The sequence below is a fragment of the Numenius arquata genome, chromosome 9 (genome assembly GCF_964106895.1).
Source record: "Numenius arquata chromosome 9, bNumArq3.hap1.1, whole genome shotgun sequence".
In the NCBI taxonomy this organism is placed as follows: domain Eukaryota; kingdom Metazoa; phylum Chordata; class Aves; order Charadriiformes; family Scolopacidae; genus Numenius; species Numenius arquata.
In genome coordinates, this window is record NC_133584.1 from 4229901 (window position 1) to 4257889 (window position 27989).

Genomic DNA, 27989 nt, shown 5'->3' on the forward strand with positions numbered 1-27989 from the left:
GGGGCGGTGCGGGCCCCGCGGGGGGTGGCGGTGGCCGCGATGCGGGCCGCCTGGGTGCTGCTGCCGGCGCTGGCCGCCCTGTCCGCCTACTACGTGTACCTGCCGCTGCCCGGCACCCTGTCGGACCCATGGAAGCTGATGCTGCTGGATGCCACCTTCCGGGCGGTGCAGCAGACGGTAAGGCGGCGGCGACCCGGCCCCGGCTCCGGAGGGGCGGAGGAGCCGCGCCCGGCCCTCCCGGTCCGGGGGTCCCCGGGGAGGGGGGAAGCGGCGGCATCGGGGGCATCCGCGTCTGGTGGGGCCGGTCTCCGCCGCACCGGAGGAGGAGGGGGAACTGGGATGGGGTTCCGTGCTCTGCCGGCACAGCGAGCAGCTTCCTCATCATCCGTCAATCAAGCGGGCGCGTTTTGGTAAAGCCGGCATCCCCTCTTCTCCTCTGGGTTCGGCGGTGCAGGTCTCACTAGGTGTGGTTGAGCCTGGTTTCCAACCTCACACAACGGCAGGGGTTGGAAGGAACCTTTGGAGATCATTTCATCCAACCTCCTGCCAAAGCAGGGTCACCCAGAGCAGGTTGGACAGGAACGCATCCAGGTGGGATTTGAACATCTCCAGACAAGGAGACTCCACACCTTCTCTGGGCAGCCTGTTCCAGGGCTCTGCCGCCCTAAAGTAAGGAAGTTTTTCCTCATGTTGTGACAGAATTTCCTGTGTTCCAGTTTGTGCCCGTTACCCCTTGTCCTGTCACCACTGAAAAGAGCCTGGCACCATCCTCTTGACACCCACCCTTTAGATATTGATAAGCATTGATGAGATTACCTCTCAGTCTTCTCTTCTCCAGGCTAAACTCGCAGGCTTTTGGTCAAAAAAAAAAAATAGGTTTTTTATTAACTATTACTCAGGGAAAGAAGACACAGGGAAGTTGTTTTGGGTATTAAACTGCCTTGAGTTGGAATTGTAGTGCTAAACAGAAATCTGAATGTTTGATTTTGTCGCGAGACACACCTGACAGTTTTGTCACTTCACTGATGTCGCCCTCATTTTCTGCCAGTGTTTCTACGCTGATCTGTATGAAACAGATCAGAGATTGCAAACTTTCTGATAGTTGCTCCAGCTGTGAACTTTATTTTCTTCTAGGACGGGCTGATCTTTTACAAGGACTGATCAGTCACGGTCAGGCCTGGTGTAAGGTACTATGGATGGGAAAGTATTAGTTTTCTTTTAAATTTCCTATCAGCATTTCAGTTTACTAAGTTGGTTCTGAAATGTACAAAAAGTTGTAGCTTGAGTGGATGGGTGCATCAGCATATTAAAAAAGGAATTAAATGAATTAATGAAGAGGGGGTCCATAGATGGATACCAAAAGGACTAGATAGGAACGTACCTTCTACATTCCTAATACGATAATTGCAGATGCTGGGAAGCGTGTGGAGAGTGGACCACACACAGTGTCCAGACTTGTATATTCCACCTGAATAGCTTCTCTGGTTGCCACTGTTGGAGATGGAGCCTAGGAGTAGATAGACCACTTGGGAGCATCTTCTCATGGTCCAAATGTATTGCTGAATCAAAGCATATCTCTAGGATGAAATAATAAAATCTGTTTGCTTGTATAGGATAAAACCTGTTTGCTTGCATACCCTCCCACATGTCTGCTCTGAAAATTATGCAGACGTGGCCTACAATAGCTTCATTTTTCAGTAAAATCTATAGCTTGATACTTAGTTGCTCCATGTTAACTCAAATAACTGAGCAGCAAGCGCTCAGCTTGACCAACTTCATTGATGCCATTTCCCACCCCCCCAGCATGCTGCTGGCAAAACACATCCCAACAGTTCAGCCAGCAACACCTGAATCAAGGCCATAACCTCCAGCTGAAGGAGACCTATTTTTGGAAAATCATATGACTGTGACTATATATATGTATATTGCTGTTGGCTTATGTACACGTTCAGTTTGTTTATGCGGCGTGTTGGGCATAGTCAGCTGAATTCTGGTGCCTTTCTCTAGGCTTGGAGGCTGGAGGGTATCTCTTGGGATATTCTAGAGTCGTAATCCCCAAGGAGCTGGCAGGACAGAGCCTGCCCGGGTGGAAAACACCAGCAATCAGGGCTGAGGTGCCCACATCTGTCCCGCTCTCTGGGGTGGGGAAGTCTCTGTTTGGGGGAAATGGTAATTTCTTAGCTGTTTACATCTCTGGCCTTAGAAACACAAACTTCCATAGTGAGAAAAATTACTAAACAATTAACAGCTCCTGTAAGGTACCTTACAAATCAAAGGAAGGAACAAGTGAGTCTGACACATACAAGAAGTGAGGCGTTAGAGGTGCCCTGAATCACAGGACAGGTAAGCCTCAGGGCTTTCCTTTTCATGGAGAAAGGGAAGGTGCTTTCCAAGTGTTCAGAAGTCTTGCCAACACTGAGACGCAGCACAAAGTCAGGAACCAATGACTGCCATTAAGAAGGAAATGGATGAACTGAAGCTAGGATTGCAAAAGTCAAGCTTGAGTATTTACTTTGTTAGAGAGCTTCTGTGGGTATAAAGGATATGTCCCTTTGTCGAGCTCAGCTTCTCCTTTCTTCCTCTACCGGCTATTGCAAGACCAAATGGTTTAACATTTCTCTAAATGTGACCATTGAACTTTCACCCACTTCTGAATGTATTTTCAGCCTGCTATTTATTACTTTCCTTTGTAGGTTTGATAGCAGGCAGAAGAACATTTCTGATTTTACCATCTCTGAAGTGTACTGTAATGCTTTTTTTCCAAGAGCATGAAACAAACTTCATGTGCTTCAAATACAATTAATTGTCTTTTGCTTATTTTGAAATAGACTTGCGAAGACGCTGACAATTAAGCGTGACAATTTCTTATTAGGGATAATGTGTTTGTTTTCTCAGTGCCAATAAAACTACCAATAAAACATAATAAAACTGTCACTGGCTTTCAGTGTAGTAATGAGAAGGTTTTGCATTTCTGTGTAGAGTCTTGTCCCAGTCAGCTACAACTTTTTTTACAAGCGTGGGACTGACTCAGAGTCCTGGCTTAGCGTGAGACGCTTCTACAATCACATGGTTAAAAAAAAGTAGATATAATGCTTGTAGGGCAGTTTATGTAAGTAGGTTTCAACACCTACTACAGAAGGGGACCGATACTGTTACCCTAATCTTAAACTGGGGGGAACGGAGATAGTAAGAGATGGAGTGCCTTATCTGACATCACAAAAATTCCAGTGGCGGAGCTGCAAACTGAGCTGGGTTTTCAGAGCCTTGTTCTTGTGCCTTCTTTAATGTCCTATACTGCCCCAGAATGAAAACAGAGAAATTCAGCCTTTAATAATATTAATGAATTGATGTGAAGGTGCTTAACTGAGACTGAGAGTAATTTGCCCCTCTTGACCTGTCTGAAAATGGGACATGGTAACATTTTCACAGAAAACTGTGATGTAACACAATTTTAGATCAAAAATGAAAAACTATGTACGTTCATATGTATACAGGTATGTCAGAACTCGGCTTCACTGAAATTTGGACAAACTCATAAAATTAATTATGGGATTGAGCCATAGATTAAACCATAGTTATTCTTTGCCTTGGTGTCCGTCAAGAAGTGTCTAAAGCAACATTTCATAATTGTGCTGTTAACAGCAGGATTGATACAGGGGGTTTTCACTTCTTCCTTTAACTATTCTCCCTTATGGGAGTAAAGAGAGCAGCATATGTATATTTAATAAGCCCTTTGAAATAAGTTTTTCTGAACATCGCTGTCAAGGTACTTACTATTCTGGTGCATGGCAAGGAAGAAGGGATTTTTTGGAACTGGGACAGCTGTTAGCAGAGGTTTAGAAGGACAAATGGGGTGGCGTAGAGGCCGTCAGTCGTATATGGAAGAAGGTAGGCAGCTGTACAGGGGAGAAAACTATCCTCATATTTGCCTTCATCAGCCAAGAGATTCCTTCATGCTTCTCTGCCTCTCACTTTCAGAATAAAATCTAGGGCATGGGATGTCAACAGTCAGGATTAGGGAAAACAGCAATTCATTCTTTCTGACATCTTAATATCTCTCTACCCACGTATTTCAGAGCATGTGACTTCTGGACAGATGTAAATCACAGCTGTAGCCAGCCAAGTAAGTTGTTGATGTCTTCTCACACAAGAACACGGTCTTGGAATTGGTTTGCAGGAAACCAAGTTGTTAGTGGTGGCAGGTAGGTCTCGCAGCTGTGGCACCTGAGCAGATACTGAACCCCACTGGAAGTCCTGTTTGCAGTAACAGGTAACTTCTGTCTAGCTAGTATAAAGCGGATCATCTTGGGTGAATAGGTATATGCACAAAACATTACATCAAAATGTAATCTAGTTTCTGCTTCTAATTGATAAACTGGAAAACAGTCGTCTTGGTTTCTTTTCAGCTCTAAAGGAAATTGATGAAACTATGGGCGCTTGTCTTTGAGGACTGTATGTAACAGCATTAAAAATACATACTCTTTACTGGGCAATAATGCATCTGCACTAAGAAATGGTTCTGTAAAATAAAATAGACACTTGCCTTTAAACAGGATAAGCTGCCTGAAATGCACACAAACCAGCATGTTCTGCACACAGCTAAATGGGGAAATAATCCTGTTTATTTTTGACTAATCTCTATTATTGACTACAGATACTGCAGTTGGCATTTTGGACTCTAATGTGACAGAACTGTGTTTTGCAAAGTGATGCCAGAACTGAGGATAGTACCCACATCTTTTAAGGTAGGAAGTTTAGTCTTAGACAGTTCAGTCACCCCGTTCCAGCATCATTACTCATCTGAGTCATGAGTGAGATTTGGCTTGGTCCCAAGTAGTGGTGCATGAAAAAAAAGAGCTTTAGCTGTTTGCTTAATTCCTGATCCCACTGAAAGGTCGGTGCAGGACCTTCGGTCTGACCAGCTGCAAAGGCGGTTGAGGAAGCAGCTGATGAATTCAGCTCGGCTTTGGGGACACGCTGCCTTTGTGCGCTGGCTGAATGCGACCTGTTGCAATAACTTCACGGCTAAAGGTCAGAGATGTGAAGCCCAGGCAGTGTCAGCTTTGGAAGTCATACGAGGACAAAGAATTCCAACGTGCTGAGTGCTGTTAGAGGCTAATAGAAATTAGCAATAGAAAAACTTTTTTGGATTTTGTTTTTTTCTAATGCAGAACAGATGACTAATATGGAGTACGAGTCCTTGAGGGAGGTAAGCAAAGGAGCAGTGAGCATTTGGGATTCTTCATGAACTCACCGACTGAGGAGCCAATAGAAGAATCCTAATTTCTTAGGGACAGATATTGGCGATTAAAGGTGAAGTAACGGTTCCTCTCTACAGCAGTTCTTTGCTCACTCTGTCTGCTTTTTATCACAACCCTGGAGAAAAGGAGGCTGAGAGGAGACCTTACCGCTCTCTACAACTACCTGAAAGGGGAGTGTAGAGAGGTGGGGGTTGGTCTCTTCTCCCAGGTAACAGGCAATGGGACAAGAGGAAACGGCCTCAAATTGCACCAGAGGAGATTTAGACTGGATATTAGGAGAAATATTTACACTGAAAGGGTTACTAAGCATTGGAATTGGCTGCCCAGGGAAGTGGTTGAGTCACCATACCTGGAGGCATTTAAAAGACATGTTGACATAGACCTTAGAGACATGGTTTAGTGATGTTTTTTTGTCAGTGTTAGATTGATGGTTGGACTCGATGATCTGAAAGGTCCCTTTCAACCCAGGCAATTCTATGATTCTAACCTGTCTCCTTTCTTCATTGACTGAAAATTTTCTCTTACATCAATTAAATCTTTCAATATCTGGTACCCCTCACCAAAGAACTTACCAGGAGGAAGGTGCCAGTCTTGAACAGTTTAGTCTCTAGGGTGTTCCTGGGTTGCCCCTACCTGAAAACCCCTGTTATGGGGATGTCCTGGTAAAAGAGGAGGAGATTGTGGCTGTAGTGGTTGCTTTGCCTGACTTGTTGGAGAGCGTTGCAGTGAGTATAAATCACAGCCATGGCTCACGGGGAGCCAACGGCCCCAAAACAAAAAGCTGCAATCAGAAATGAGCAATAGATTGGCAGCAGGGGTACTGTGAGATGTCCACGGTGGTTATTTGCTAAATTGGCTTGAATGTAAGCAAAATACTCATGTTTGCCTCGCCAGCCGGTCCAGCCCTCCTCTCCTGGGGTCCTCCTGCTCATCCAGCTCTGCTGTGCTCTCGGTACATGCCAGCCACAGCGCTCTGGTCCAGCTCACGGTGCTGTGAAGTTCACCAGCCACATTTCCCCAGTTACCTGTTCAGAAAACAAATGTTTATTCAGAGGGGTGCATAAAAACAGTTTTATGCTTGCATGAAGCTTGCAGCTGTGACCCAGACTGAGCCATGTGCTGTGCCTGTGGCTGCCATAGCAATTCTGGGCTAATTGCCCACAGGGCTTTCATCTTTGTATTATCTCCTCTTCTCTGCAAGTTTGTCTTTACTTTTTTCGTTAGGCTCTTAATTTCCCCCTTATCCTTTTGCTTTCTCTTCCTTTTCGCTAGCTTGTGTTATTACAGCACTGTCTTCTCTCCCTTTTCATCAGAGAACATCACTGTTGCTGTCTTCTCTTCCACATGCATATACACAAAACGTAATTCTCATATATTTAAGTGCTATATTTGACAGTTCTGCATGTTGTCACAGGAAGGGTGGTAAAATCACAAATACTGGCAAAGATCAAATCAATTATTGCTCACGTGAGATGACTGGATATAGTTTGTGTAATGGGTTTAAGACAATCCAACTGTTGACTGCAGCCAAAAGGGCTGGTCCCATCCTTTCCCCCATTCCCTCTTTCCTGCTTTGGGATATCAGTAAGATGATGACCCAGCTGAAGTTTAGTGTTGTTTCTCTGGTTTTGCTGGGTTCATATTGAGCTGGCGCAGCAAGGTCATGGTCTGAGGCTTCGCGTTTGTTAGTGCCAACAGAAGAAAGATGCCAGGGAGGCACAGTCAACAGAATGGGTGGCAACACAGTCCTGTGTCCAGTTTTGGGCCCCTTACCACAAAAAAGACATTGAGGTGCTGGAGCGGGTCCAGAGAAGGGCAACGGAGCTGGTGAGGGGTCTGGAGAACAAGTCTTGTGAGGAGCGGCTGAGGGAGCTGGGGTTGTTCAGCCTGGAGAAAAGGAGGCTGAGGGGAGACCTTATCACTCTACAACTACCTGAAAGGTCAGTCTCTTCTCCCGGGTCACAGATGATAGGACAAGAGGAAACGGCCTCAAGTTGCACCAGGGGAGGTTCAGGTTGGATATTAGGAAAAATTTTGACACTGAAAGGGTTATCAAGCATTGGAATGGGCTGCCCAGGGAAGTGGTTGAGGCACCATCCCTGGAGGCATTTAAAAGACGGTTGACATAGTGCTTAGAGACATGGTTTAGTGATGGTTTTTATCAGAGTTAGGTTGATGGTTGGACTAGATGATCTGAAAGGTCCCTTCCAACTTAGACAATTCTATGATTCTATGAAGAGAGTTACCTAGCCATTAAACGCATCATCTTCTGCCAGTAGCTATATTACACAGTGATAAGATATTCTGTATCTATTTAAAATATTTATTTATAGAGAAAAAAAAATATAAGGATTTTATTTGTAAGAACTTTGGACAAGACTAGCACTTTGCCAGCAAAATGTGCAATCCTGTTCTGTATAAATGACAACCAAATGGGTTGATTAGACAGATAGACTTCCAAAGTATCTGTCTGATATGTGCTTGGCACAAAAACTGCCGATGCCCAGCAAAAAAAATCAGGAGTGTTGCTTTTGTGCCCTGGTCTACAAAGCATCTCTTCCAGGTTTTTGGATTCTTGGAAAGAGAGTTCTGTTATAGGAAAAAAAGAAGGCATGCAAGGGTGTGATAACCTGCCACGCTGCTCTGGTTTAAAGAACAGGGCAAAACACTTCTCTGTAAACAACACTAACTAGCCTTGAAAATAAACCATTTCACATTCCAGGGAACATGTGGTAATCTCGTCTACAAAGAATGTGAAGTAAATTGGGAGAAAACTGAAATGGGACGTCTGTTGCAGCACAGTCAGGCTCAAAAAATCTACAAAAACATTGTTTTCCCTGGCAGTGTTTCTAAAACTGATTCCCAGCGGTTACCTTCCCCGGGAGCCTCCACGGGGGCACACAGAGGATCAGATCTTTAGCTGGTCACATCAGTGGCAGCCCAACAAATTGCCTGCCAAATTATTAATAGATGTATTGCTCTTCAGATCTCAGACTCGAACTGGGTTTTCCTATGGGAATTTTTATGTAACGGTAGGAAAAAAGCATGATCTGAAATTCAGACAGCCTTATAAATTCAGCATTTCGTCCCACCGGGTGGATATTTTGTGTGTCTTCTCCCAGAGAAAAGCCTTGCAGTATAAAGAAATTATATTCCATCCAAAAAGCAGCAAACATCTTGCAATTTGGATTCCCACCAAACTATATCTCAGCAGGGTGACATTACCACAAGCTAAAGCAAGAAAAGAAAGCTGGTTTTGTAAATTCTTCATGTGGAAGTGGATTCCTCTCCCTGTTCGCATAGCAGCCTATTGTATTTGGCATAGAATTTTTGGGGAAGATTATCAAAGCTTGTCCTTTTTCTACAGCAATCTGCAGTGGAAGTGGAGCTGTACAGGGCCTTTTCTATACAGCACCTGACCAAAATCCAATATTTTGTTTTTTCTACATTCAAACTAATGATGACAGATTAAAAAGTTACATGTAAGGAGTTGGGGCTGTAGACCTAAGGAAGGAGACAGATCTTTTGGTGTGGATGCTGCTGAATGCTTCAAAATTTGCTTGTCCTCCAGAGGAGTGTGTTTGCCTCTGTTAGCCCTTCCTTCACCGTGAGCAGAGAAGCTGAAACTTGGCACTGAGAGTGGCTGTGAAAATGGTAGTGCAGAAATATTGGTAAAGAAACCCAAGTCAAGAAAATGAAATAGATGGTTTTTTGTGAACAGATAATAGAAAACAGAGACTATGAAACTCCTATCTGCAAAATCACATCTGTCACGAGGAACCAGACTTGGTTGATGATCAGAGGGCTGGAGCACCTCTCCTATGAAGACAGGCTGAGAGAGTTGGGGTGTTCAGCCTGGAGAAGAGAAGGCTCCAGGGAGACCTTAGAGCCCCTTCCAGTCTGTAAAGGTGGCGACAAGAGAGATGGGGAGGGACTCTTGATCAAGGAATGGAGTGATAGGATGAGGGGGAAGGGCTTTAAACTGGAAGAATGGAGATTTAGGTTAGGTATTAGGAAAAAATTCTGCACTGTGAGGGTGGTGAGAGACTGGCCCAGGTTGCCCAGAGAAGCTGTGGCTGCCCCATCCCTGGAGGGGTTCAAGGCCAGGCTGGATGGGGCTTTGAGCAACCTGGTCTGGTGGGAGGTGTCCCTGCCCATGGCAGGGGGTTTGGAACTTGATGATCTTTAAGGTCCCTCCCAACCCAAACGATTCTATGATTCTATGTCTTGGTTTCCACTTAGTTCTTGGACAGGTTAAACTATGGCAAGTATTCGTTCTCCACAAGCTCAATGTGGTCAGACCGGTACTAGGGTGAGCCGCTCTCTCAAGAGTCAGCATCTTTAATTCCTACCAGCAGGTTTGTGCTGTACCGGTGGTACTACCAGAAATAAGACAATAATACGGTTATGCATAGACCAGCTGCATGGTTCCCAAGAGTACGCTTTTTCTTCCAAGTATCTGTTACCTGTATGTAAAATAAAAGGTCACAGCTGACAGTTTTCTTTATGGTACTGGTCCTAAAGATATACATTAGGCATATGTATTAGTTTTTACCTCCCAACTTCCTTGCCTCCACTGAGAAAGTTGTACAAAAGCTGATTATCCAATTTCTAGCCTTCATAATTAATTATCAGTAGGATAATTAACTTTGCAAAAGGGGAAAGACCCTCCACTACTTGTTAACAGCCAGTCTGGGCGATGTAGTCCCTGCAGTCCTTTGGCTCACCCTTTGCCACCCCTTTTTGCACCAGTTGGGGAATGGGAACAAGTACGCGCTACAAATAGTGTGCAGGGCACGCACGGGGAGCAGGTCGTGACCATTTAGGCTGGAGGAGTGCCTTGGATTCCAGTACTGTTTGCCGAGAGAAACAGGTTTTTCACCTATGAAGGGCAAAATTTAAAAAAATAAACATTAAAAAAAAAAAAAGTCCTGCAGCCAAAGGGGATAAAATTGCTTTCCTTCTACTGTAAGGGGTCAGAAAGATCAGATCATTCTTCATTTTTGTAGTGTTTTACACACCCCCACAAAAAAAGTAACGCGCTTTAGTCTCAGGGGTGGTGGGAAAAAAAAAAAAAAAATCACTAACCTGCCATGGTTCTTTGAGAGCATTTCAGATCCTTCCCAGTTCAGCAGGTAAATACACGATAAGCCAATAAACAAGCATTATATTCCTTTAAGACCATTCCTGTTTTCAAATTTCTTTGCAATCCTTGCGAACTTTCTTAATTTGAAAGTGGAAAGACTTAACGCTTTGGGGTGGAACAAGAGAAATACTTTGCATTTTTGATACTTTCCCACCACAGAAACTTTGCCTGTGTGGTATTGCCCTCTGCTGGCACCCGTCTGAGGAGCTTTGCAGGTCCCTTAACGGAACATGCTGGTGAGGTTCATCTCCTTTCAGAGGTGCCTTTCAAAGGCAAGGATCTGAGTGCTCATTCACAGTTGTCTTGATCCACGTAGTGCTCGTGGTTTGATTTATTTTGACAACAGAGAATCTTTTATGGACAGTGTTTTGTTTTAATACAGCTTTAAAAGCATTAGAGGTCTTTGATAATCATTCATTTTCCAGTGCATATTCTAAGAATACGTATTCGTTTTCATAGAGGACCTGCCCTTTGAAGACAGTTGCATTAAACATCAATGCAGTACCTATGATATGCTCTGAAGTAACAGAAATCTCCTTTTTTTTCTTCCTTTTTTTTTTTTCCTAGTGTCACCTGATTCACTATCTGAGACTCAGCCATCACTTGATAGTTCTGAATTATTTGATATGTACCTTTGACAAGCTGAAGTCTGTCTCCTCCGAAGACATTAACATCACGGATGCTGTTTTTGACGGCGTGGAAGTCAGAGTGTTTGAACCTCCTCCGAAGGGAGATGAAAGGCTCAAGCGCAGCGTTGTTTACATCCACGGAGGGGGCTGGGCCTTGGCAAGTGCAAGTATGTGTCTGTCTGCCAGTAATTAAATAGGATTCTGCTCTGGTTTTTTTTCCTAGCAGGAGAAGCTAAAAGCTGTTTTTCCTGTCAGGGATGACAATTTTGCTAAGACAGACCTGAATTCAGTGGTAACTGTCTCCGCTCTGGTAGATCAGCTTTAAGGAGGGAAGGGGGAAAAATGTCGTGAACGCACAGCAAAAATGGGTATCTTACCTGCAGGTGAGCTGTAAAAGGACCAAAAGGTTAATTTTTTTTACATCCTGAGAGGACAAAATAGCTTAAATTCCTGGCACGACTGGATGGGCTGTTTGGGCCAGTCCCCAGTTTTCTGTGGTCATGTGCAGAAGTTGATCCTTGGTGATCTCTGGAGAAGAGAAGGCTGAGGGGAGACCTTATTAATGCCTATAAATATCTCAAGGGTGGGTAGAAGGAGGAGGGAGCCAGACTCTTTTCAGTGGTTCCCAGTGACAGGACGAGGGGCAACGGGCACAAGTTGGAACATAGGAGGTTCCACTCGAATATGAGGAAGAATTTCTTCACGGTGAGGGTGACAGAGCCCTGGAACAGGCTGCCCAGGGAGGTTGTGGAGTCCCCTTCTTTGGAGATTTTCAAGACCCGCCTGGATGCAGTCCTGAGTAGCATTCTCTAAGCAATCCTGCTTCAGCAGGGGAGTTGGACTAGATGATCTTTATGGTCCCTTCCAACTCTAAAAAAAAAAAAAAATTCAGTGAAATTCAGTGAAATCAGGACCCAGTGACTATGCCTAAGGGTTTTGCCCCATTTTCACACAGTAATTAGTAGATGAGTGGGCTGAACAGCACTACATGTAACAATATTGCTAATGTTTGGCTCTTAAATAACACATACCTGGAACACATGCTGCTGATCACTGACAACAGGCAGTGTGATGAGGTGGGTTCCCATCCCATGGTCTGGCCACCACCCTCGGGACCACTGCCACCACTAGCAGAAATTACCTGGAAAATTAATGCTGTTTACTCCAATTAACTTGGAAACCACAAACATGATCAGAGAAAGTAAGGTATAGCTGTAGACAACAATAATCTAACCACTGATCCCACCACATTGTACAGGAGGAGAAAAACCTTGGGAGGAGAAAGGACGTGCAGTTCTCATGGCTGCTCGGAGATCTGGATCCCACAGGAGTCTTCCCTCCTTTTCCTTCCCCATTACTCCCATGACATCATGAAATCCATACAGCCCTGAGGCATTCTATGGCTTCATCTATAGAAAAAGAACATTAATGAGGTTTTCTGAAATGTTCCAAAATAAAGACTGTATTGATTGTTGTTGGACTATGCAGGTATAAGTCATTTAGACCGTGATTTAAGTGAGATTTAGGTTCCTAAATAATTTTAGAATCTGGCCTTCAAATGCCTTCGGAAATCCCAGTCTCTTTGTTTGATAGCAGTTAAAAAAGTTGCTTCTCTTCCTACAGAGGAATTGCACTTTGAGGTGAGTTTACTTAGGCCTGCCTAAGGGGTGTTCTTTAGCATCCTGCCCAGCTGATCTGTTCTGTAGCACTTTGCATATATGACTCTTATTGAGCAAAAAGTTTATATTAAATTACTGCGCTTTGCTTGGATGATTGTAACTCAGCTATGTCAGATGCTGTCCTTGAGTCCAAGATGCAGAAGTTGATGGCACAAATGTTACAGCTAAATATTAAATCCTAAGACTAGATACTTTAGAAAACATTAGTGTATTTTATAGTACCAGGAACCAACGATTAAGTAACTGGAACGGAATAAAATTAAAGAAAATCAGTCCACTGATGAATAGGATAGCTGTGATTAATCCTCCCTTAAATGAGTAGCTCAGTTGACGTTAATAGGGCAACCCATTTGAGTCCAAGCAATGCATGCTATAATAAAATGAACGAGCAGCAGTGACTCATACAGTCAGAACTGTCTCTGGATGCTAATGCCCCCAAGCCACTGGGTACCTTAAATTTTGCCCAACCAAGAGAACTGGTGATAGGTGGATGAAATTAAGAAACAGATGAGAAAGAAAGCATTAGACTGCAGGACTTCAAGGCATGAACTATGTTCCTTCAGCTACAACGTGTACTTAGCACTTTATCTATTGCAAACTGATCTCATTTACTTTGCTTATATTTGTATGATGCCTTTATATTTTTCTGAGAAGGCTTACGTACGGCTTTGCGACTGTTGACATAAATGGATTCAGGTCCATAACGCTGTGTCCTTCCGTTCCAGGAACAAGCCTGTATAACAATCTCTGCAGAATCATGGCTGAATCTCTCAACGCTGTCGTTGTCTCAGTTGAGTGAGTAATCTAAAAATGATCAAATAATTTTTTAAAGATATTAGAAATATGTAATGTAGTTCTTTTAGCTTTTCCCTTGTTAGTGGCTTGTGTATAAGGCATTAACTTGGACAATAATTCTCTTTACTGGTCTGATATTTTTACCTTTTTAAAATCACAACAAATTGGAATGGTATCAAAAATTCATTTGGGTTTCCAATTATTGTAGAGGTCTTTTTAGAAGACAGAAATGTGAGGGAAAAGAAGTCTTAATTCACTTGGACAGATACTAAAATGCAAATCTTAGTGCATCTTGCAAGTGTATCCACATGTAAGGAGTGCAGCTAAAACCTGAGATCACTCAAGTGCCAAGTTAAAATTCTGAAAATACTTGTGAACTTTAAAAACAATCAAACAAAAGAACCCAAACATAATTGGACATGATACATACCTGAAGGATGGCTCAACCACACATCTCTGCCTCCTTGTAGAATCATAGAATGGTTAGGTTGGAAGGGACCTTAAAGACCATCCAGTTCCAACCCCCCTGCCATGGGCAGGGACACCTCCCACCAGACCAGGTTGCTCTAAGCCCCATCCAGCCTGGCCTTGAACCCCTCCAGGGATGGGGCATCCACAGCTTCTCTGGGCAACCTGGGCCAGTGTCTCACCACCCTCACAGGAAAGAGGGTACTTGTAGCAATAAGGACTTTTCCCATCCTCAGTGGCCACTCCCACTGCTGCAAGGTGTATTTTTATATATATATATATAAAAATAAAGTTTATAGGTATATAAAATATTCTAGGTGTATAAAATATTTTTAAAAATAGATATTTTATATATATATAAAAATCTCCCCAAAGTCTGTCTTTTGCCCCCAAAAACTGTCCCAAAACCACGGTTTCTAAGCCATATTGAGCAAGGGTCTGCAACAGAGTAACTATCAAACCATTTCACCCCTGCTCCTTAAGCAGCCTCCACTGTGGAGTCTGGCAGTTTCCCACTGCTCTCTCCAGCTCCCACTGTTCCAGGCAGCTCACTTAAGCCTCGTGCTCCACTCCAGAGCAGAGGACTGCCCGGGTGCCAGACAACAGAGAAGCAAGGCTGCTTTTTCTAACTCGCTGAACAATTCCAAGGTAAACAAACCTCTCAACTAGCTAACTACATTACCTAGATGACTCCAGCTTGATTGGTACTTCTCCCATCCTTATTGTCAACTTCAATATTTTCTGTTGCAAATCCAATCACTTAATGTAACTACTCAAGTTTCCCACATGCAGTTGATTACATACTGGGCCCTGTGATCTAATTGCAACTTAATTATATGGAGTTGATGTTACTCATTCAATACTTATAGCGTACTTTAAAGGGTTGCTTTTTTTACTTTGTTGTTGTTTATTAGTAGAAACAATGAAAAGTAAAAAAAAAAAAAAAAAAAAAAGCAGCTTTGATTATTCCAGCAATCACAGTATTGAAAAGTTCCCTTTTCTGATTTATGGTGGTATAATTCTGCCTGTTTCTATGAGTTATTGTTTACCTCTTTTCCTTAGCCATTATATATTTCAGTCAGGGCTTTTGTACTAAATTAATGAAGTCTAATTAGATTTCTCATTGGTTTAATTGCATGTCTCGCTTTCATGATATATGCGTAGTCTGTTATCCAGTTTTGCAAGTTCCCAAAGGACTCCTTCATATTCCTTTGTAGCTGATGCAATATATAGATTGCTTCCTGAAAGCAGGTCAGATTTGGAGTTTGAAACACTTTTTGTGTAACCTAAGTTTAAAATCTATGCAGTGTATGAAACTTTATAGCTTAGATTCTAAAGAAAATGTTTTGAATCAGAAAACTGGATTTTGCTTTGCTTGTTTTGCTCGGCTCTGCTGAGAACATGTAAAATCTGTTGTTTGCAAAGCTACAAACAGAAGACATACTTTGTACCATAAGGCCTCATAACAACTCTTATATTACATATTATTCAGCAACTATGAACAGACTTCTCCTGCACTCTTATTTAGAAACTGAGAAAATCTCATGAATGTGACTTAGCTGCTGGCTCATCCTGGGCAGACTGTTTTCTCTCTCTGTGCCTCAGTCTCTCCATCTGCGCAATGGGTATATTCCTGCTCCTCTCCTTGATAAAGAAGAGCAATTATTGAATCTGGTGGACAACAGGATGACCATGAGCCAGCAATGTGCCCTTGTGGCCAAGAAGGCCAATGGCATCCTGGGGTGCATCAGGAAGAGTGTGACCAGCAGGTTGGAGGGAGGTCATCCTGCCCCTCTGCTCTGCCCTGGTGAGGCCCCACCTGGAGCACTGGGTCCAATTCTGGGCTCCCCAGTTCAAGAAGGACAGGGAACTGCTGGAGAGGGTAGAGCAGAGGGCTACAAAGATGATTAGGGGCCTGGAGCATCTCTCTTACGAGGAGAGGCTGAGGGACTTGGGTCTTTTTAGTCTGGAGAAGAGAAGGCTGAGGGGAGATCTGATCAACACCTATAAATACTTAAAGGGTGGGTGTCAGGAGGATGGGGCCACTCTTTTTTCAGTGGTGCCCAGGGACAGGACAAGAGGAAATGGGCACAAACTTGAACATAGGAAGTTCCATCTAAACATAAGGAGGAACTTCTTCACTTTGAGGGTGGCAGAGCCCTGGAAGAGGCTGCCCAGAGAGGTGGTGGAGTCTCCTTCTCTGGAGACATTCAAAACCCACCTGGACACGTTCCTGTGCAACCTGCTCTGGGTGGACCTGCTTTGGCAGGGGGTTGGACTAGATGATCTCCAGAGGTCCCTTCCAACCCCAGATCATTCTGTCATTCTGTATATGACACATTTTCCCTTTCTCCCTCATACTAGTTATGGTGGGGATTTGGATCGAACACAGCCTGACTGTAATGACTCCCTTGCTAAGGATGTTTTAAATATTTATTCATTTTTATAATGTATGATGAAATCCTCTGTTGGGAAATCCTAGGGAAGTGCTGCACAATTTTATACAGTCTTGCTATTATTCATATCTAGTAGGTTCATATTAATCTTTCAGAATTAGAGCATTAATTATAAGATTGAGTCTTACATAAGTATCACACACCTCATGTTTTTCCCATAATATTTATCCTAATGAAATAGTTATTTGCCATTTAGGAATACCTGATATCAGCTATTCATCCTGAAAGAGAGGTACATTGACGGTAATAACGGTCTCTTATTTCTTTTCCTTTTGTAGATACAGGCTGGTACCAGAGGTGTGCTTCCCCGAGCAGTTCCATGACGCTCTTCGTGCTACTAAGCATTTTTTGCAGCCTGATGTCTTAGCTGAGTACTCAGTTGACCCAAATCGGATTGCAATTTCTGGTGATAGCGCGGGAGGAAATTTGGCAGCTGCTGTGTGTCAGCAGGTAACATCCCGTGTCTGTTCTGTGTGACACTACCACAGTCCCTAATCTAGCGATGCGTAGAGGCTGACAGATTCCTTGTGCTGCATCATCACGAGGTGATGTGCCAACCCTAAAGACAGAATGGTAGGAAGCCAGCGTCTAGTCACTTCACAGAAGAAAAATGAGTCGATCACAATATGAATGGCATAGCTTGTAGTGTCTTACCAGTTCTGAGTTGTTATGGGCCAGACTTTAACAGCAAATAGCTAAACAACTTTTTTTACCCCTTTTGCTGGTGAATTCTTTATTTTTCTAAGTAGGTGACTAGGTACATGCATAATTTACCAATTTTGCTTCCTATTTTTAGTTGCTTGTCTCTGAAAATATGTTTTTATTTCTTTCAAATACAAATGAAGGACAAAAAATACAATAAATATAGCTTAATTCTTCTGTGAAATTGTCCTCCTGTAGCATTTCGCAATTTTAAGGAAATTTCTTTTGTATATCTGCAGTTTAAAAGTAATCTGAATTTAATCTAGTAAAGATTTTAAAGGCAGCCTGAGGCATGTAATAATATTTTTCATGGTTGAGTGAAATATTATTATTAGCTTTTTCATATTGTCATAACCATTGGTGATAAGAAAGCAGATACCATGTCCAGGCAACTAATTATCATGACAACCTTGCAATATTGAATTAGGGTGAAAAAATTAATAGGAGGCAATTACACTAGAAGTTTCAGTATTGAGGTCTGATAAACATGATAGTACCATGTTTTGGAAGCAGCATTCCTAATTTGTTTCTCTCATGCGTAATGCCTTTTAAAATCGGTGATGTAGGGACTGTTTCAGGGAGAGGTTAAATACATAAAGGTTCTTCAGCCTGAAAAAGACAGAGAAGATGAGATATGATAGAGAACTGTGTGTCTTTTGTAGAAGATGATGCAAAACAAGTGTTTGCTGATTCTTCCAGAAAAATTTGGTGCCCCCAAATCTTTATAACTGGTAGGCTCAAATCAAATGCAGACGTCAGGTGCAAGTCAAACACAGAGAGGTCCTTCTGTACATGGTGAGCCCTTGCTAGAGAAAACTGTGGATGCCAACAGATTGCATATGCTCAGGAACACCCCAATTAGGTAAATCCATGGAAGAAAAATCCATGAAAAACTGTTAAAAGCAAGACTAGCTCCTTTTCTTCAGGAAGTTCTTCAGTTGCAAGTTGTTAAACTGGGAACTACATTAGTGAAATGCCGCTTTACACTTATTTTTTTTACTTCTTACACCCCTCAATAAACTTCTGCCACTGATTTCTGTGGGAGACAGGATACTGGGTCTGCCTGAATGGCCATCCTTACCAGAGAAGAAAAAGAGCAGGCTGCTAATATTTCAGACAAAAGAGCAACATTATCTGTGTTAGACCAGAATTTAGCCTAAAAAATCGTTAGATGAATGGTTGCTTGTATGAAGTTCTAAGTTGATACTGTAATGTTTGTTTTCTTTGTAATCCCAATTCTAGCCTGTATTTTTCCCCACAGCTTAGCAAAGATGAGCATCTGACCATCAGACCCAAACTGCAGGCCTTAATTTATCCAGTCCTTCAGGCATTTGACTTCAATACACCTTCTTATCAGCAGAACATGAATATGCCCGTTCTTCCTCGTTATGTCATGATCAGCTACTGGATAGATTATTTCAATGGTAATTATGACTTGGCTCACTCGCTGCTGATTAACAACCACACCGCTCTCGACGTTGGCCAAGCTCACTCTTTCAGAGGACGTCTCAACTGGACGTCCCTACTGCCTTCATCCTTCAAGAAGAACTACAAGCCTGTGATACAAACCACGGGCGAGGCTGAAATCATCCAGCAGATTCCAGCGCTGCTTGATGTGCGGGCTGTCCCGCTCCTGGCGGAAAACGAAACTCTGCAGCTGCAGCCAAAGACGTACATCCTGACCTGCGAGAACGACGTCCTGCGCGACGACGGGGTGATGTACGCCAAGCGCCTGGAGAACGCCGGCGTGGAAGTCACGCTCGATCACTTCCATGACTGCTTTCATGGCTGCATGATATTCACCATTTGGCCAACGGATTTCTCGGCGGGCGTTCAGACCAGGAACAGCTATATAAAGTGGCTGGATGAAAACCTCTGAAGGGAGGGTCTCTCTGGAAGGCACGGGGTGTGCAGCTCCGGTGTCTGCTCTTGCAAAAGAACAAACAACAAAAAAGTGCACTTTTCCAAAGTCAGACTTTATCTGTTCAGCTGCAGCTGCTGGGGGTTACAGACCAAGAACTACAGCGTTCACGAGCTCCATTGGCCTTGCCCAGCAAAGGTTTTTGAGAAATACTTTTTCAAACTTAGATATTTTATTCTTTTCCCCACCTTTTTTCAGTTGACAATTGCCAAACGTAAACAAATGTGGAGCAGGGAGATCAGCATTCCTGTAGCATTCTTAACTGGCTGGAACTTCTCAAGCTTTGACTCTTAATTAGGCACAAAGGCCCCAATTTTCAAATGAGGTGATGTAAAGCCAAACACCTACAGCTACATCTGAACACGTAAAAAAGGGAGCTAGTTTTCAACAGTGGTGAGCACTTGGTGTCAAAGAAAGTGTGAGCACTCTCACCTTTGACAGCAGAACCATGCATCTGAATGTCAAACATGGATTTCGGTGTTGGCTTTTAGGCACGTAGACAAAAGGCTTACTTAAATTTAAAAAAAAAAAAAAAGGTCCTCCAAGCAGTTAAGATGATGCTAGACAAGTCTCCTAGCCAAACATGTCAACAAGTAATTCAGCTTTGGAATTTGGTCTTTATTGCCTTTTAGTTATTTATATTTTATAAAAGCACAGGACTAAATATATTTTCAATAAAAAGTATTACAGCATACATAAAAAACCGCATTTTTTTATGTGAGTGAGTTTCAGAGCTGACTACTTATTTGGCTAAAGAATGTGACTTTGTGTTTAAAGCCTCAGCTTCGTGACCTCTTTACGGAAAATACTGAGCGTACTAAAAAAAAAAAATCTACTGTGTGGTTTGCACTAATATTTGTAATTAATAGTAGTTTTTGTTCACTGACTTTGCTTTTGTGCTTGTGGTGTTTATTTTATTTCATGCTTCCTGGAAGGAGGGAAGCAAGCAGATAGAAGTGGGCTCTAATCTGTATGGAAGATCTCAATCTGAGTTTTGCAGCTGAACTTTGGCTTGTAGGCTGACCCGAAACGCTAGGTAAGATGGTCTTGCTCTTGTGCAATGAATCTTTACGGTTTGAGCCAGTCTGTAAATTCCAGACAAGCAGGACAGGGAAGTGAAACCACTTACAACAGTTACTGCTTGCAGAAATGAAAGTTGTGTCAAAAGCCCAGGTTTTCTAGGCAAAGGGGAGAGAATGGCTGCCTTGCGATTAAACAACTGGATTAAATTCATCCTCAGCTTTACCACAGGCTTCCTGTGGGACCTCAGGAGAATAACTTAATCTCCTTATGCCTCACTTTCTTCTTCAAGAGAGAGGGAGCAGGAATTTCCTACCTCACAAGGGAGCTGAGAAGGTGAACCCACAGGCGTCGGTGAAGCACACAGATGTGATGGTGACCAGCGGGCACTGAACCAGCTCCCATAGCTTCTGGCTTTCCATCCTTCCCTCGTAGCTGGCTCCAAGCATCCTGCCCCATGATGGGTGGTGCTGTGAGGCTGCTGGTCCTCTTGGGCAGGTAGTTCATCGCCATCCTGGCTCCTCTCAAAGTACCACAAAGTGATGCTGTGTGGCTAGTGGGACATCATGACAAAGGCAATTTCATTAGAGCTTTTCTTATGGCAGGACTCCGAAAAGTTCTTTTTTAATTAGAAAAAAAAAAAAAAAGGCACTGGTAGATCAAACAGCCTTCTGTCATTTCAAATATATACGGACCAGTCCACTTTCACTGGTCTTGAAATCAAATAAGACAATGGCTGTGCTGAATGGTTGCTTCCTAGACACATCATGTTGTTAATGTGGTTGTATGTATGAAGAAAAGCTATTAATGAACAAGGCCTCAATGTCAGCTCAGTTATTTCTGGGCATAGGTTCACACGGAGGGCACAAGGCAAAGCTTTTTCAACAGTGGCCCAGATTCTTCTTCCATTTAGATCGTTACAAAGACTCAGTGGAATTAGAGCAGCTGAGTGACAATCTGAATCAGGATAAATTTCGGTCAACGTATCCAATTAACACTGCAGAATAACTCAAACTTTTTTTTTTTCTGGATTTAAACCCTTTCTCCCATAAACACAACTTCAGTAGATACAATTTACACTTAAAACAGCCAGCAACTAAAAGTATGTCCAGTCAAAAGACAAATTACTAATCTGCTCCACAGTCCTTTCCCCTCTGTGGAGACAACTCCATTTACCTATGGTTTTTTTTACTCTTAAAATCATAATTTACTGTTACACTGAGTTGTAACAACAGGCTTCTTCCTGGCTTTCCCACTTAAAGAGCAAACCCATGTCAGAAAAGATCTAATTTATATCTACCCACTGTCATTAAAAAATAGTAGTAACTGTAGTACTGGAAAAAAAGTGGTTAATATTCCTATAAATCTATGATAATTAAGTTTTCCTGACAGCTGTCTGCAAAGCTTTAGATCAGCATTTGTTTATAGCTAAGTTATAAATATCTGCTATGAAGCTATAATATAATTGCTGCTGGTTTGGGTTTTTTTTTAACTGAAATGAAATGGAGAGCAGGAATATATATATATATAAATAAAAATATTCACGGAGTCGGTTGTAAATTTCCTTCATGCACTGAAGCACATTAAAGTGTTGGCACAAGAAATGGTAGTAAGTATGTAACTGGACTGAACGTGTTTACTAAGTCATCCCCGGTGTGACGCGACCGCCCAGATTGCAGCACAACTTGGGTGAGATGTGACAGTATTAACTAGTTCTGTCAAAGGATCCTGACTACTTTTATCACGCGGCTTTACGATTTAAGTATGCGATAGCTGCGAAGATAGGTGATGGATCCTTTAATATATAAAAAGAGGTCTGAGGTCCAGCTATAAAAAGACCCTGTAGTATATAGCTGCATAAGACACTTGATTAAAATTCAGTCTAAACCTTGAAGTTTTAGTCTAAACTCAGCTTTTCTCCTATTTTTCAGTTCCCCTGCCCAAAGTTGGAAGTTTAAGCAGTAACTCAGCCGGGGCCGGCAGGCATGGATACAGATAGTCCCTTGCTGCCTGATAGCAAGAGATTAAAATTAATGCATGTTACAACACCTCAATCTGTTCCTGGGGTTAGTCCCACGTCTCCTGAAGGGTTTCCTCGAGCGAAGCCAGCACCTTCATCCCTCGGGTATTTCACAAAGCGGTGTAGGGCACTTTGCATCTTGTAGGATCAGGTCAGGTATTTGTAACAGTATTTCACCTGTGAGTAGTAAAAAGGGTCTTCTGAAAGAAAATAGTCAATAAATTTGTCTCCTTGTCTCTTCATTAAATCAACAAGCATGGCTAACTTTTCCCCCTGCTCCTATAATTAGACTTTATTTGTTCATTGAAAGAATATCTTGTTCCTGTTGGCCATCAAAGCATTCAAATGTAAGCTTTAAAAAATATATAAATAAAACTCACATAACAGAACCTATAGTCATTTATATCCTACTTTCACAGATCTAGGAACTGTATTAGCAGATCCCCAGTATTTTGGCCAATATTCAGAGGAATAAATGGAGGTTTTGTCTCCCCAGCTTAGGATCTCTTAGAGGCTGGGTGTTTGGCATTTCTGAAAACCCACACCCATTTAAAGATGTTTCGTGGTGCATAAAAATCACAAATAAGTTGAATTTCCTAACCTTCATCTAAGTAACTCCAAAATTATATCCCTAGCCAAAGCAGAAGGGCCATTGTGGGGTTTATGCCCTGCAAACAAATTAAAAAGAAATAGTTTATATTTAAAACGTTCTTTCGTGGTGTTTGGGCCTCTATATTTTTTTAATCTTTTACCAAACTTTATTAGAACCTTTTTCAAATAAAAATATTAGAAGTAGGTTAACCTGTGTTAAACCTTTTAAGCTGCTACGATCTGTAACAACGATGCTGTGTTAAAAAAAACCCAAACCAGGTGGTTTACTGTTCTCTTATTTATGATGTTCAAACCCCGCCAAGTACAACATCCTCGATGTGAATGCATTCAATATCTTATGCACGATGGTTTTTCTGCATTTTTCCCAGTGCAGGGGAAAGGTCTTGTAAGATCTAATTAGCAAATGTGATTGAGATGTGCTATCAAAATGAAGAACAAATAAATAAAGTGAAATATATCTGTGATTTCTTTTTTTTTTTTTTTTCCCCCGGGACCACTGATTTTACTTTCTGATGTACAACACTTCCAGTTTGAGTTTTGACTTAGCAGAGGTCAGTGGAACAAAAGGGGAGAGCTCAGATGTCCTGAAGAAACACTGAACCAAAGCCAAGGGGGTTGTTTTCAAGGCAGGAAACCTTGTCTGTGGGTCCGTGGGCTGCGGGGGTGACCTCCTCTTACTTCTTTTCAGTCAAATAATTAATGGTGACCACATTTGCTGACGTTGAAGAGTGGACAATACCTGCTCTCCTGCTCTTCCTCTGTCTTTCAAGACAGTGCAGCTCGTGTTCACCATTCTGATCTATAAACAGATTTTTATATGTTTATGGATTATTTGTACGTTTGAAATCTGTTTTAGCCAGCAGAAGTCCTAGTTCTGCTTTCATTCCTATTTGCCTGCCTTTCTTTTTCTGAACTGCTACCCATTTTCATCCCCCGCTCCCTCATTTATTAACGTTCATAGCAGTATTACTTCTGAAACATCCTCATGTGGGAGGCTGCTGTTTTGTCCGGCAGGGTCCTGTGGCTTTCACACAATATAAAGCTTTCCCCCTACTGAAAAAAAGTGCTGGGGAAAAAAGCTTCAAAGCCCGTTTTTTAAGTCAGCAGGTGTTATACTCCCGCTTGCATTAAACCGAAAGCATTAAAAACGCACTGGGCCCCACAGAACTATTTTTTCCCAGTCATGTTTTCTTAGATTTAGTAAAAAGTCGGCCAGGGCAGTGTCTCCCCTGGCTGGGTGCCGCCGTGGAAGGATGAGGAGCGAGCACCTTCTGAAGGAGCTGCTGCCACCCGTGCTGGCCTCACACAGGGACCCAGCTGCCACCTGAGGGCTGACAAAGCGGCTGCCACAGAATCCTCAGCAGCACCTTCAAATGCCATTAGATGAGCGTATGAGGCGTCGGAATTGAAGCGTTAATCTGCCATAGATACAGCACGCGTCTGCTGGGGTACCAGCCATCCACGTGGGGCACGCGTTTTCTCCTTGCTTGTAATTCCATATTTTTTATTATTTTTTTTTTGGCACTAATCCAATTTATTTCTATTATAAATGTTGTTTAAAGAGTTGGCAGCGCGTCATTACTATAAGACTAAGTTTTACCCTCTAATGATTTTTCACAATTAGTTTCTACAGCATTTTAAAGTGTTTCTCAGCTGTTCCGCAGGAAGACAGGCAAAAGAAAACAGAATAAGGAGCCCTGCAATGGCTCTGGTTTTACACAAGCTATATTTTAAATAGCTATTTCTGGCTGTATATAAGCAAGAGAAAACACTAAATATTTCCATCACAACCACCGGTTCTTTTCTGAAGCGGAATTTCTACAAAGCACAGCACTTCCAGTCATAAGACGGTCTAGGGATATAACAGGGACAGGTTTGTTAAAGGAGAGAATATATTTTATATTAAGATAATTAAAACAGCAATAATAATTGGTGTTATAGAAAACTACTCCTCCCACAAACACTCTGCCAGCATCGGGACAAGTGCAGGACCCTGAGTGCCATCGAGATGCGGGGTTCAGAGTATGGCAAAGGAATAAAGAAAGGGGATTTTTGCTGTTAACCTGGGGATTTCATTGCAATTGAATTTTAGGTTGAGGCGTTTAATTAAAATATAATAATTCGCACTATAGCCAGCAGAGGGAGCATTTAAAACAAAAAAAAACAAAACTCGTTTGAAAAGGTCCAGCAGGTTTCTAAAAACACGGCGTGAAACCGAAAGTGTCATTGTGGGAACTGCACCAAAACACTGGTGCCAACCCAGCCCCTGCCTCCTGAACTCACGCGTGGACACGGCATCAGCTCACGCCAGTGGGAAAGTACTCAGATGTCCTGCAAAAAAATAACCCCAAACAAACCTCAAACCATTCCTCGGCATGAATCACTCTCAATCCTTGGCACGCCGTAAGGATTTTTTTCAGGTGACCCAACTGCTCTTAGTTTAGATTTTGCAAACCGGTTGGGGTGTGTGGCGGGGGGGTGGTATTTGGGTCTCGCTGTAGGCGTCTGTGCATGTTGTAGTCTGCAGAAGCGAAAGGGTGAAGGAGTGCACCGAGGGGAACTACGAGGGCACGGCTACCTGCTTGGGAAGGGCTGTATTTTCAGGACTATCTTCCCTTCTTTCGCGTACATCTAGCTTTGCCAGTGAGGGATGCCTAAGGCACAGCAGCATCCCCAAAAATCCATGGAGAGGTGTGAGCGCCCCTGGAAATGGTTGCATTTCAACCCCCAAGGGTAATACCTGGAGAAGGGAGGTATTTCTGCCCTTGTCACGTGGCATTTCTGCTCTTTTCATGGTGCATAAAGCAGCTCATTGTAAGAAAAAGGGCATTTTTATAGGCCTTGTGCACCATGCTCTGATGCTGGGGGGAGAAGGAAGAGGAGGAGGCCCTTCCAAGAGCTCCACTGGCCAAGCAGCTCTGATGCTCTGCTCTGGGACCCATGGGACCAGCGTTACATGGCACAGTCAGCAGCTGAGCTTTGGGTTATTTTAGTGATCAGATGAGTTACCTTTGGTGTTTTCCACATTCTGGCCGTGTGCAGACACGCTCTGCGCTGCGTTAGCTGCCGTCGCATCCTCTGCTCCAGCGCTTTCACCCCTGCCATGCAAACAGGCCCGTGGGTTATGAAACGCTGCAAAGTAAGAACGGCTCCCCGAAGCAGCACCGTACATTTGGTATGGCTCTTACCTACCTTTGAGGGGTTGGGTTTTTTCCCTCCCTGCCCCAACCCACGCTGGAAAGCGTGCACAGGCAGGAGGCAGAAATGCCATCTCACCTCCCTGCCCCAGCCGGCTGTCAGAGGTCAGGGCTCCAAAAACTTCTGTATTGCCTTTTGCATTCCCATTTGCCGTTGCCATTTTATCTGCAGAAGTGGAGCAGAGCTTACCAGGCTTTCAAAATATCATACCATAACATCTCAAATGGTTTTGATTATCCACGTGGATGATCAAGGGAGGGAAGATGCTGTTATTTTACAGTGACTGCAATGCATTGGAGGCACAGTCCAAGCCTGGGTTTCAGCACAAAGAACTTAGTTCTGGTCCAGGATGATCTGCTCAGATTCCAGGCAATTAATCAGAGAGCAAATTGTGGATTTATATTTAATATTAAACTCCACAGCTGTTAGTACACGGACAGGGCGTCTTGTAAATAAGGACTCTTTGGACACAGATGTAGGCTTCATTGGGTGTTGTCCGACTCTGTAGCAGAAATATGAAAAGGAAAGACAGGGCTACAAATGTGAGAATGGCCAATGTAATTGCACGGCTCACCCTGGGTGAACCTAGTGAAACAGAAGCTTTTAGCCTGAGCCAAATTATATTTTTAAGCACACTCCAAGGCAGTATATACTATAAATTACGTTCATATATATACACACACACATATACGCTGCAGTAGTACAAACCTAGAACCACTTCATTAAGGATTATAGACCGACTCAAGGTTAATAATGGTACTTTTACTCAGACTAAAATGCTGCTATTGGCATGAATTTGGGCTCAGGCCTTCTATTTGGATGAGTGTCATCACCTTGATTTCTTGGGCTGGTGATCTTCTCACCTGATTGAGTTTCCAAGGGTGTGTCTGAGTTCAAGCAAGATCTAAAAAGGTCTGTTAACCCATCACCTTGAGGCAGATGCACATGTTTACTTACATCAGCCACCCATCTCATCTCTTTGGGCCTCTACTTCAATATCTTAATCCCAATTTTAGTTTACTTTTCAGAGTCACTCTGAAATGTCAACTTTATCCTGAGTAGAACTTAGTCTTACCTTGGCACCTCTCCTGTGCCTGCCCAGAACTGTCTCTCCTGGGCTGTGAAAAGTCGTTTAACTGTTTGCATATTAACCCAGCAGAGCCAACACAGCTGGGTGCTCTTCCTCCTAAAGCTTCCTCAACTGACTTGTTTACCAGCCTGTAATCAATTAAGGGCAGCTGGGTTAACCCAGGAGTCACCAAACTTTACTCACAGGCAACTTGACCCAATCTCAGTTTCCAGAGCTGGAGTTGGGAGCAAAACCAACTCCCTCTCAACTTCCAAATTCAATTCCAATCAGGGCACAGAAATAATTATATGCCAGGATCCCTAACGAAATTTTCCAGCTGAAAAACAAGTTAAAGCAGAAGGTGCTTTTCCTGTCAACACCTCATCCTTTCCCTAAGTAACATCTCAGGAGCCAGGGGATCTTCACTGCGTGGGAAGAAAGGCCTTTGAGGGGGAGAGAAAATTTTAAAAAACAACAAAAAGCAGCAAGGGTTGGGGATCAGCTGGGCTAAACGTTCATGCCCGCACTAGCCCTGGCAGCAGGAGCTCTCCCATGGGCAGGGGCGGCTGTTGATGCCCAGGTAGGGCTGTGGGGAATTCCACCGCTTCTGACACTTCTCCCTCCTCTCCTAAAGAGCACCTGGGCCCACGCCAGCTCTTCATAAACCATGAGACAGAACAATGAGGGCGTTGACTCATTTAGGCTTGCAGGAAGAGATTGTGAATTTAATCAAAACAGCTAGTTTTCAGCCTGGGGAGCCCTTCTTCTGCTCCCCAGTGGAGCCGGAGCAGGGGAAGGCCAGGGTTTGGGACCATCTTGGTGCTCAGCTGCATTGCATTTCACTTCAACTGCGTGATTTCTATAGCCCGCGTGTGCAAGGCATTGCACAAGCCACCAGTTCACCCGAGTGTCAGCAGTGTTCGTTCAAGTAAGGATTTTAGTACATAAACACATGAGCTGGCACTTGCACTAACTGAGCAGGTTTGCTGGTTTCTTCCTCAATGGTGTCCTAC

General features: G+C 43.1%; 1 protein-coding gene across 1 annotated transcript; it reads left to right on the plus strand.

Annotated features, from left to right (window-relative positions):
* Positions 1-23166, plus strand: NCEH1 (neutral cholesterol ester hydrolase 1). Its single transcript, XM_074153144.1, has 5 exons — positions 1-177; positions 10975-11203; positions 13441-13510; positions 16713-16884; positions 18398-23166. The coding sequence occupies exons 1-5, from the start codon at positions 40-42 to the stop codon at positions 19013-19015; spliced, it is 1227 nt and encodes a 408-aa protein (XP_074009245.1). The 5' UTR covers positions 1-39; the 3' UTR covers positions 19016-23166.
* The last annotated feature ends 4823 nt before the right edge of the window (positions 23167-27989 follow it).